This window comes from Zootoca vivipara, chromosome 6, assembly GCF_965207765.1.
Source record: "Zootoca vivipara chromosome 6, rZooViv2.hap1.1, whole genome shotgun sequence".
In the NCBI taxonomy this organism is placed as follows: Eukaryota; Metazoa; Chordata; class Lepidosauria; order Squamata; family Lacertidae; genus Zootoca; species Zootoca vivipara.
This window is the reverse complement of record NC_142589.1, coordinates 61,682,828-61,695,055: the sequence shown is the minus strand read 5'-3', so window position 1 is coordinate 61,695,055 and position 12,228 is coordinate 61,682,828. Positions and strand designations below refer to the sequence as shown.

Genomic DNA, 12,228 nt, shown 5'->3' with positions numbered 1-12,228 from the left:
CACTGCATTTCCCTTATCATTAAAATTAACATTTGAGGGTTAGAATCATCCTTGAGGGAAATATATCTCCATTCCAGATTGGTGAAAGTTGAGGTGCCAATGTAACATGTAATATGGATGAGACATCCTGCATAGAATGTCCAAGGCCACATCTACTTGGGCTGATGCAGATGTAAAATCAGAATATGAGCAGGCCACAGATATGATGTGCTTCCTATCCCCTTATCTACCCTGGAACCAATTCTCTCTTTCTTCCTTAACCACAGTTCAGTGTTTTGGTGACACAAACATTAGCTACAGTTAAGGCTAACCAGAGTTTCCAGTTAATAAGGAATTCAAACCCTGTTTGCAACAACTCTTTCTGAATCCCACCCTCACCAGAAGAACTATACACTAATTCAGGTTGGCACTGAGGGACATATTGGATTTTTTTAAACAAAAATAACTAAAAGTTAGAAATCAGGTCCTAAAGACACAGAAGATGCATGAAGCTTGGGGGTCAAAGCATCCACAAATACTTTTAAATAAAATTATCGCACAGCATTTTGTCATTTAGATCTGATTAGTTGCTTCTGTTATAATAAACACTGCTACAAAGCTCTCATGGGGGAAGACTGTTGACTCCCATTACCCGAAATACATTCCTGTGCATTTTTGAAAGCTGATCTGTAAGCTGGCATGTGGTTGGCCATTCCACACACTGGAAATATAGACTAAATGCATAAGATAAAGGTAAACGTAAAGGGACCCCTGACCGGTAGGTCCAGTCGTGGACGACTCTGGGGTTGCAGCGCTCATCTCACTTTACTGGCCGAGGGAGCCGGCATACAGCTTCCAGGTCATGTGGCCAGCATGACTAAGCCACTTCTGGCAAACCAAAGCAGCGCACAGAAACACCGTTTACCTTCCCGCCGGAGCGGTACCTATTTATCTACCGTGTTTCCCCCTTTTTAAGACACCGTCTTATTCTTTTTTTTACTCAAAAAAACACACGGTGTCTTATTTTCAGGGGATGTCTTGTACCTTAAGGCCTCTTCGGAGGGGCCAGGCAGCTGGCTGGGGTGCTGCTGGGCGCTCTGTGCGGCGCTGCAGCAGCAGCTGGGTCCAGGCACCAAGGCAGCAGGCCGCTGGCTCAGTGCTTCGTCCGGCGCTGCGGAGCGCTCCTCTCTGCAGCTGCCGGTTCCGGTGGCAGGGCGGCAGGCAAAAAAACCCAAACCAAAGAGGCCAGGCCGCTGCACTCCGCCCAGCGCTGCAGGGCGCTCCGAGCCCTCGGCGCTGCGGAGCGCTCCTCTTTGCAGCTGCCGGTTCCGGTGGCGGGGCGGCAGGCAAAAAAGAAAAAAAAGAGGCCAGGCCGCTGTGCTCCGCCTGGCGCTGCGGAGCGCTCCGCTCTGCAGCCGCCGGTTCCAGTGGCGGGGTGGCAGGCCGCCTCGGGCAGGCAAAAAAAGAGAGGCCAGGCTGCTGGCTCGGGCGCGCGGAGCACCCCGAGCCTCTGAGAGCCAGCAGGACGAGGAGGAGGCTTGCCGGGTCGTCGCCCAGCAGCGCGCGCGGAGCGCCCCGAGCCTCTGAGAGCCAGCAGAACGAGGAGGAGGCTTGCCGGGTCGTCGCCCAGCAGCGCGCGCGGAGCGCCCCGAGCCTCTGAGAGCCAGCAGGACGAGGAGGCTTGCCGGGTCGTCGCCCAGCAGCGCGCGCGGAGCGCCCCGAGCCTCTGAGAGCCAGCAGGACGAGGAGGAGGCTTGCCGGGTCGTCGCCCAGCAGCGCGCGCGGAGCGCCCCGAGCCTCTGAGAGCCAGCAGGACGAGGAGGAGGCTTGCCGGGTCGTCGCCCAGCAGCGCGCGCGGAGCGCCCCGAGCCTCTGAGAGCCAGCAGGACGAGGAGGAGGCTTGCCAGGTCGTCGCCCAGCAGCGCGCGCGGAGCGCCCCGAGCCTCTGAGAGCCAGCAGGACGAGGAGGAGGCTTGCCGGGTCGTTGCCCAGCAGCGCGCGCGGAGCGCCCCGAGCCGCCGGCAGCCAGCAGCAGCAACAACAATCCCAGAGGCAAGCCTCCTCCTCGTCCTGCTGGCTCTCAAGAGGCTCGGGGCGCTCCGCGCGCGCTGCTGGGCGACTACCCGGCAAGCCTCCTCCTCGTCCTGCTGGCTCTCAGAGGCTCGGGGTGCTCCGCGCGCGCTGCTGGGCGACGACCCGGCAAGCCTCCTCCTCGTCCTGCTGGCTCTCAGAGGCTCGGGGCGCTCCGCGCGCGCTGCTGGGCAACGACCCGGCAAGCCTCCTCCTCGTCCTGCTGGCTCTCAGAGGCTCGGGGTGCTCCGCGCGCCCGAGCCAGCAGCCTGGCCTCTCTTTTTTTGCCTGCCCGAGGCGGCCTGCCGCCCCGCCACTGGAACCGGCGGCTTGCTCGCAGAGGCTCGGGGTGCTCCGCGCGCACTGCTGGATGCCGACCTGGCAAGCCGCCTCCTGCTCTTGCCGGCTCCCAGAGGCTCGGGGCACTGCTTTTCTATACTCTTGCCGCGGCCAGCGTGCTGGGTCCCGCTGGCTGGCTGGGGCACTCAGCGGTCTCGCTCCTCGGAGGTATGGCTTATTTTCAGGGTATGGCTTTTATTTCCTAAACGCTTAAAATCCTGCTATGGCTTATATAATGACTACGTCTTAAAATAGGGGAAACACGGTACTTGTACTTTGATGTGCTTTCAAACTGTTAGGTTGGCAGGAGCTGGGACCAAGCAATGGGAGCTCACACCATTGTGGGGATTCGGACCATCGACCTTCTGATCGACAAGCCCTAGGCTCTGTAGTTTAGACCACAGTGCCACCCACAAGATACTCTACTCTTAATTCCAGAGAAAATGTTCACTAGTGCAACAGAATGCAAGCAAAAGCTAGAATAAAGTGCTTTGGAATGAAAAGCTTTGTATAGCTGTAGAGATCTTCATGCCTTAGGGCCATGCTTTATCAGAGGTAAACCCCAGGCAAGAGGTACAATACACATTACTTAATAAAGGAGAATATTATGCAGGCATGGTCTAAGTGTGTTCCAGGCACAATCCAACAAGCTTTAAAGAACCCCATAAATGCTTAGGTGTTCTCTGAATTTGCACAAACAAGTGCCTCATTTGGCAATCATATGAAGTTGGTAGTGCAGCTCTCTACAAGGAAATGATGTTGTTCAGCAACAATATGGGTGGTAAAACAAGAAAAGTCTCATACTTTCATCATAACCAAATCACATAAGATAGAGTCAAATGCACACTAATAAAATCCAGGCTCACATTTCTTTAAAAACAAGTGCTGACAAACTACCTCCCAATCTCTGCAGAAGCTACAGAAAACTTTTTTTTTTACCTTCGACTTGGATTCAGTTTTGGGGGTTCCATCTGCCTTATTGTTCATTTTGGGAGCTGGTGTTAGTTTAACATCCCCGAGTCCCATCATCTCAGGACTTGCAGCCATCCCTAGAGAGTCAAACACCAACATGAAAATGTTTTTCAGTGTGCCATTAAAAAACACAAATAACTTGGGCAGAAAGACTGGGTACAGCATCTTACCTGCAGAATTGTTGGCCATATTCCCACCCATTGGATATGGTGGGCCCTGGGGATTGAGCATGCCAGCCATGCTATTAATTCCTTGGCCATAGGGAGGCCCAGTTCCCATCATTCCTCCTTGGTTAATATGGGGGTAACCAGATGGCCTAAAAACAACACAACTACATTAGAAATAGTCAACTGTGTACATTACCAATGAACACTTGGCTAATAATGGGATTTTTCCTGCTTAAATTCCCTACACAAACAGGTAGACTAAAGTGATTATCTTTCTCCATAGTGGGCATTCCTTAGTGTATCTCTGACTTGCTGGGTGGGTGAAAAAGTGAGACTCAGATCTGGGCTATTGAGGCAAGTTCAGCTCTTCTAAGGTTTTGAGGTTTGAGTTTTTTTAGCATCAGGATAAAGGTGGCAACCATTTTGTGTAGGGGTTCCATTCCTGGCCCCCATGTGCATTGATGGAACGCATTAAAGTGCACCCCACCCCGTTCCATCCTCATTTTGCCTTCTTCCGGGTTCAAAAGGACCCACCCATTGGCGATCACGTGTCAATTGGACACGCCTAAAATTGGCATAGCCCTCTTCCCCAAGCTTCTCAATACTGTGTAAATTGCTCACTGAGTATGCATGCTCCAGATGCAACTGAAGCAGAGGCCTTCCCAACACAAGACAAAAGAAACCCACCCCACTTATTTTATTGTCTCTTCCAGGTAACATTGGACAGCAGAAAAAATGAATTCCATTATAATCCAACAGAAGAGAGATAGCTAACATTACCAGCCCCATCTGCCTTCCCTAACCCTCAATGGTTGTCAGTTTGTTTCCAGACCCAAATTAAGGTGCTGATGTTAGTACCATATTGGCCCGAATATAAGCCACACTTTTTTCCCCCAATTCTGACTGTGAAATGTTAAAGTGTGGCTTATATTCGCAACCTTACAAAAATTATCCAGTGTGCAGCTAAAAGCATGGCAAAGTGGTGCCCACCCCGCACATAGTCCCAAGGCTGTGAAGGGGGAGAGCAGGGAAGGGGAAAGGCCACTGGCAATGCAGCGTGGCTCCCCCCGCCCCGCCCAGAATGCACCCAGGAGCACGAGGCAAACAGCACCAGGAATACGGCAAAGCCGTGCCTGCCCTGCACATAGTCCCCTGTCCTCTCCCCCAAGGCTGGGAAGGGAGAAAGTGAGGAAGGGAGTGGCTTTAGGAGGGTATTGTCGTTTTTTCTCTCCCCCCCCCGACTTTTAAATGTGTGGCTTATATTCAGACCAATACGGGTATTTAACCATGACTTAGGCCCCAAATACGTCCTTCCCACAAACTCCCTCTGGTGTTAAGATCAGCAGGAGGGGGCCCCTTGGTGGTTCTGTGCCCTCAGAAGCTTGAAGGATAGTATCCCGTGAGAGGATCATATATGGCAGCCCCTAAATTGTGGCATTTCTTCCCCACAAAGATGTGTCTGGCATCTTCATTATGCAGTTTCTGCTGTAAGATGAAGGTATACCTCTTGCAACACTTGATATTATATATACAGATATAGGTGTATAGTTCCACCCTATTCTTGCGACTGTACTTTGTTTTAGAGTGTTTTGGTAATAATTCAGTGCCAGTATCTGAGACTGCCTTTGCCTTTTCTGTATTGCAAATAGAGTGACTAACAGTATTTTACTCTGGATTTAGGGAAGTCTATGATGACTTATTTAAAGAGGCATTGTTTTAAAGAGCTGAAATTCTAGGAAATTCTGTTTCAGAGGTAAGAGGTCCCCCATGGCTTACCTATTCTGGATTGAGTTGACGGCAGCAGCATGCATAGCAGCAGCAGCAGCTTCTTGTGCTTTCCTGCCACCTGGTGGAGGACACATCCCAGTCCCTACTTGGGGAGGCATGTTTGCCATGTTGGGTCCATAGGGCCTATTCCCCATGGCAGCATGGCTCAATCCTCTCCCTGGAGGAAGCCCAGGATAGGGTGGTACACCAGTTTGACCATGGATCTGACTCCCTGCTCCCATTGGGTTCATGGTTCCTCCCATTCCTGGGCTTGGGTAATTTGCATTGGGCATAGCATTGTAGTTTGGCTGCCTGGGATATCCACCTACAGAGAAAAGGGGAGCATGATCAGCAAGACCAAAGAATGTCCTGGCAATTCTTGCATTTGCATCTTGAGCCTGCATATTACAAGGCAGGATAAAAGACGGGAGAATGTTGGCTTCACAAAATAGTGTCCTAATGTTAAACTATTCCACATCAGTTCTTTCTTTCTTTCTTTCTTTCTTTCTTTCTTTCTTTCTTTCTTTCTTTCTTTCTTTCTTTCTTTCTTTCTTTCTTTCTTTCTCTCTCTCTCTCTCTCTCTCTCTCTCTCACACACACACACACACACACACAAATGCACCACAGCTACATTGCAATATCAACCACAAAGCAGTGCCCACATTATGTGGAGTCTTTCCATGCATCATTCCACCAGAGATCTCATGACTAAGTTAATCAGCCAATCATTGTCAAAGGCTGGACTAATCAATAATGATCCAAATATTAAGATGACTTGTTGAATTACCAAAACTAACTGTATTAAGGGCTATGAAGTGGAGACAAAAGTCACACTTAACCCCCCTCAATTTCCCAAAATTTCTAAATGAATACTCCAGCACATATTTTTAAAATCTTCTGTTAGTGTTTTGTGTTGATACTTAGTTCACATTCAGCAATAGTGGCAGAACACACACACCCTTTACTTTAATCCAATAAACAACATCCATGATAAAAACTGTAATCACACACTTCCTAGGTCAAGAGACAAGACTGCTCATGCTTTCTACCCATGCGTCTCATTGTCTTAAGCAGGTGTTCTTTATCCAACCACAGAAACAACACATGTTCACTGCTCATGCATTTTATTTGAAACACAAGTGTAATGCTCTCACCTTGAGGCCCATATTGACCCCCCTGAGGTCCATAACTGCCCATGGAATTTTGTTGGTAAGGTCCCATCCCAGCATGCATCTGTCCTCCAGAAGACTGACGTGGAGATAAGGCCGACCCAGGCTGAGGGGAATTATACTGGGGCATCTGTGGAGTCCTCTGTATGTAACCTAATTAATAATGATTTCAAGGGATATTGTTATGAAAACAGGCTATGCAGATGGAAACACATTTGATAAAATAATTAGTTCTGGAAATCCCAAATTCTTCATAAATTACATTCACATTAATAGCTTGAAAACCTCAGTGAAAAATTATCACATGGTAATTCCCTAGTCTTATCATAACTGTGGCACAGCACACTCTTATTTTGTAGCTGTCACTTTAAGGAGTTATTTATGATGACTGCTAAGTTATCTGAACCCACTGAGAAAGGTGAGAATGGGGTGGCAAAAGTGAAAGTAACATGGTACCCTATTTCAATGAATAAATAGAACAAGCAACAGCCAGCTGTACCAGATGCTAATGACAAATTTGCATTGTTCCCACTGATCGCTATAGTTAAGAGGTAACATTTGAATTTACCGTTGGGCACCTTTGCACCTATTTTAGACTCCCAACTCCCATCAACCCGACAGTATGACCAATGATTATGATGGTGGGAGTTTGGAAATCAGCAACATCTGTAAGGCATCAGGTTGGGGAAGGCTGTTGTAAGCAATAACCTGAGGTGGAGTGGCAAAAGGAAAACAAGTATAGGTGTGTGTGTGTGTGTGTGTGTGTGTGTGTGTATCTAGCATAATTTGGAGAATGATGCAAACTGCACCATGGCAAAACTAATTTTGTCACAAAAGCATTATATGTGCAAGTATGTTTCCAGTTCACATTCCACATTAAAGACTGTCCCAATTCCCTACTCTAATTCGTAAATCACCAGTTACACCTTTCATGGAAGATTATCATGTGCATCAGGACTGATGGGTGAACCACTGAGATGTTTGTTATATACAGGAAGCAAGGCAAAACAGCGCAACTGTCATTGCACACGTGCACACACCTCTATCAGGGGTTATGGTTGACTGATTCATGGAGGGATGCAAGATGCTGTCTGACTGGCCACTAGGCGGTCGAGGTGGCATCTGGTTACCTGCACAACAAAGAAAAAAATGATGGTGAAGAACTGCATTTCACCTCACTCCCCACTAAAGCAGCTCAAAAAAGACAAACCTGAAAGTGGTACAAAAAGTGGCAGGGCCAGAGGGGAAAGTAGATGGAGCTACAGATGTGACTCTTACCTCTGTAGAGTTACCCCCAAAGTACAGATTTCTATACCCACCACATACTTCATCTAGTTAAGCAAGCAGTATTCTCATAGTTGAAGAACTCATTTCAGCCAGGTAAAAGCACTCAAGGAAGCCCCAAAGAAGGCCCAGTGCAGAATGTGGCCTCAGGAGAGTCCCATGTACCAGGCAGAGGCTCCTAGAGGCTTGCATTCAGCCAGGCCTGAGGTTCCCCACCCCACTTATAAAGAAAGAGATTTCTGGCTCATAGCTTGCTTTATCCCTTAAAGATGAACGCATGCAATAAAATGTATTTTATTTATCCATAAAGCATTTTTATTCTCATTCAGAAACAGTGAACCAAAGAGGAGAGATAATGAAGTAGACAAAAGTCACCCAGGACATGGGTTCTGAACTCATGTCTCTACCCCATATTTATTTGTAATGTATTGCTAACATTGATATTCCACCTTTCCTCTACATTTTTCTATACCACCACCACCCGGACTTCCTTTCTTCCTCACAATAATCCTGAGGTAGGTTAGGCTGCAAAATAATGAGGTCACTGACCCAAGGTCACCCAGTGAGGTACATGGCTGAATAAGGATTTGAACCTGGGGTTCCTCACTCCCAGTCAGACACTCTAACCACCTTCCTAAAATAAGCAGTTTGTTAAAACTAAGAAGCTTGTGCCTGTAAAAAAGAAAGTTTTACCTGGTACTGCAGCAGGAGACAGTGGGCCAGAGCGTGACTGAGCAACACTAGCAGGAGATCCAACTGGTGAAGGGGAAGGTCCTCTGATGCCTGGCAAGTGAGGAGAGGTATGCGGAGAGAAAGGAGACTGAGCAGGGTTACTCTGCTCTCCTTGACTGCTAGAAATCCCTGATGTGCTTACGCCAGGACTCAGTGCTCCTTCTGTACCCATGGGCAGATCGTCTATTGAACCAGAGAGATCCTATAGAGACACACAAAGGAAAGCATGTCACATCAAGGAGAGACTGCTACTATACATATACAGTCATACCTCGGTTTAAGTACGCCTCTGTTTGAGTACTTTCAGTTTAAGTACTCCGCGGACCCGTCTGGAACGGATTAATCCACGTTCCATTACTTTCAATGGGAAAGTTTGCTTCAGGTTAAGTACGCTTCAGGTTAAGTACAGACTTCCAGAAACAATTACACCTATACTTCGGGTTAAGTACGCTGCAGGTTGAGTACTCCCTGGACCGTCTGGAACTGATTAATCCACTTTCCATTACTTTCAATGCGGAAGTTCGCTTCAGGTTAAGTACAGACTTCCAGAACCAATTGTGTACTTAAACCAAGGTACCACTGTACTACAAAATTTATGGGATTTTTCCTTTAGAAGAAAACTTAGGTTGCTATCAGTAGGGAAGGCTGCAACTTAGTTCCAGGTAGAAATAAATCCTTTAGATGAGCAATTCCCACAGTTGCAACAGTGACTTAAGTGCTACCAAGTGGATCTGGAAATTGTCTGATTGTAACCAGGAGTGATGAAATTCTGAAAATCTCGACTACCCTCAAAGGGTGGAAGAGGAAATGCTACAGTCCATCATGCCCAACATCTCAATGAAACAAACCTAGGGACACCCTAAAAATAAAGGTAGTATTGCTCAATTCCCAGTTTTGACTAGCCTTTTATCAACCTGGTGCTTTCCAGATTTTTTTGGACTACAACTCCCAACAGCCCCAGCAAGCACAGATGCAGTTCAAGACAACTGGAGTTGTAGTCAAAAAATACCCTAATTCCAAAAGATCTGGAGACCACCAACTTGACACTTAAATGTCTCATCTTTCATAAATCCGTCAACTTACATTGTACTGCTTTTTACAGCATTACTTACCAACAAGTATGTCTTATGAGCAATAGTACGTCCTGTTAATGTTCAATTTTTACAACTTATTTCTATTTTACAACAGAAGCCCCCTAGATTCTTGTCCTGTTCCCTACTTGTACTTCACTTCCACACACCAAACTATGTGCAAGCTAATGATAATGTCTCCAGTCTCTTCTTCCTGCACAAATGATTCTATAAAGCAAGGCATGCCAATTCAGTTTTGTTTTCAGTTCTATATGAATGTCTCTGCTGTGATGGGTTGACCAGAATGACACAAAACATTTCCATGATCAGAACAATCTTATTTTCATTATATTATCTTACTTATCGGGATTGGTGCATTTTGGCAGCAAGGACTCCATGATGCGCTTGAACCACCCATTTTTAATCAATGCACCACAATGAGAATACACAAGCAGGAGAGGGAATGATATGTCTGGCTGCCTTGTTGAAGCATTCTGGTCGAAGGAAAGAGTTGATAGGAAAGGACTAGTACAGAGAGCAGGAGGTGGGAGCAGGGCTTAGAAGGGAAAGGAGAACTGGGCTATCCAAGTGTTCATGCTGAACTCTCAGAAGACATTTAAGCAGCCTAGCTGATAGCTTCCTGCCTATCTCTACTACAGAAACACACACTCTGAAAGTATGAAAGAAAGCAAGTCAGTGATGTCTAATTCCAAAACACACAATCAGCTTCCGCCACAAATTACACAGAGTAAAATAATACTGAATTAGCTAACAAAGTCCCATGCAGCAGTATCTACATTTCAGATTTTTGCAAATACAGCACAACAAGGCTCTGACTATTAGTTAAAATGAGAAATGAGTGGTGGCCCTACAAGATACCTAAATTTCATTTACCGTAATTGGGGGTCATGCTTGAAGACTGACTGATCAAACAACTAATGAGTCTAGCAGGCATGTGATGGGAGAAGCGCATCAGAACGAAGCAATACACTGCTCTTCATTGCAATCCATTAAGACAGTTTGGGTGCCACAACAGAATATTTGTTACAGCCATTTGCGTGCAGATCACTTCCTGCAAGACTATGAATGTTATGTTTCTCCAAGGAAAGTACTTGTAATGAAAGATGGGATTGTTCATAAAATTCGTATAAACAGACCTTTTATGAGATCCTATGATCTCTCTACTGATGAGCACATGTATGATGGAAAACAATGCTCTCAGTCTAAACTGAGAAAGCTAAAATTGAAAGCAATATTCAGTCTAGCTTTAGACTCTTAAATGCTCAACAACATTGGTCTGAAATTATTAAACTGAAGTAAATTTTATAGTATTTCTTAATGGTAAAGGCCTTGTAGCAATTTCATAGTACACAAGGAATTCTATTTCTTTTGGCTGCTAATTAAACAGTTAGTTGTTATTCCAATCCAAAGCCCCTGTGGTTATGCTCCATTTAAAAAGGACATCAAGGTCTGTCTGAACCGGTCATGAACTGGTGATCTGATTCCAGGGCAGAATTCAGTCTTGTGTAACCACCCAGCTTTGGCTAAAGGAGAGGACAGCAGGGAGACAAATAACAATAATGATAAAAGAACTCCATCATACTGCAAACTATGGTAGAGTCAGAGTAGAACCACATAGCTCAGTGCATCTTTCATATGAAAGGCCCACTGAGCTGAATGGGAGGCTGCATACATGAGATCCCAAGTATCACCTAGCTGAATCTGACTGTATCTGCCTTCTCCAACCAAGTGTTTTTCTTATGTTTTGAACTACAACTCTAACTAGCCACAGTCAAGAAGGCCAATGGTCAGGGATAACGGAAGTTCCAGTCCTATTTCCAGCTCTGGATGGTTTGTCAGCTACAGCCCCTTTTGGACAGATTGACTTTGGACACTCTACACAGGGCTGTCCTTGAATATAACTTGGAAAATTCAACTTGTCCAAAATGCAGCAGCCAGATTACTGGCTTAGGGTTGCCTTTAGAACTCACTTCATCCCTGTTCTAAAACAGTGACATTGGTCATCAGTTCATTTCTGTGCCCAATTCAATGTGCTCATGCTAATGCTTAAGGCCCTAAAAAACCTAGGCCCCAAATATGTGTGAGACTGCCTCCTTCCCCACAGATCCTATCAGGTGGGCTCTGGGACCTGCTGGATTAGGGCAGATAATAAATTTGATTATGATGATGATAACAATCACCATTTCACTCACACACACGTTTGCAGGAATTGTTAAACAGCAGTACCACAAAACCAAGGCAGGGTTTCATACACAAATTTAACAGAATCAGACACATCAGCTATAAACTCAGAATATACACTTTTGACCCAGGAAGAATAAACAGAAACTTACCAATACAATTTAAAATCTTTGAGACCTGTACACATACACACACTGTATGTTACTTTAAACTCCGTTTGCAACATTTAATACTGATTTATTTTTTAAGGGGGTTCAACTCATTTACATGCTCATATAGTAATAACCAAAGACCTTTTGTTCTGAGATGAACAAAAACATAGGATTCTTATCTCATTATGCATGATCAAGCTTTCTTTAGCGCCTCAGCCCTTGCTCCCCCCCCCCCGCAGGACCAATTGCGGTCATCATCAGTCGTTAACAGCCATCTACAGGTTTACCACTCCCATCAGCCCATCACCCATTCCCACCCACCCCC

At 46.1% G+C, this 12,228-nt stretch overlaps 1 protein-coding gene across 1 annotated transcript in view; it reads right to left on the bottom strand.

The window, feature by feature from the left end:
- ARID1A (AT-rich interaction domain 1A) overlaps positions 1 to 12,228 on the bottom strand; it is a 90,744-nt gene that overhangs the window by 19,072 nt on the left and 59,444 nt on the right. Inside the window, exons 5-10 of the mRNA XM_035121144.3 lie at positions 8,441 to 8,681; positions 7,504 to 7,593; positions 6,449 to 6,616; positions 5,304 to 5,619; positions 3,531 to 3,676; positions 3,328 to 3,437 (exon numbers count right to left, since the gene is read on the bottom strand). Of these exons, the coding sequence (XP_034977035.2) occupies positions 3,328 to 3,437; positions 3,531 to 3,676; positions 5,304 to 5,619; positions 6,449 to 6,616; positions 7,504 to 7,593; positions 8,441 to 8,681 (1,071 nt within the window). The remainder of the gene's footprint in view (positions 1 to 3,327; positions 3,438 to 3,530; positions 3,677 to 5,303; positions 5,620 to 6,448; positions 6,617 to 7,503; positions 7,594 to 8,440; positions 8,682 to 12,228) is intronic.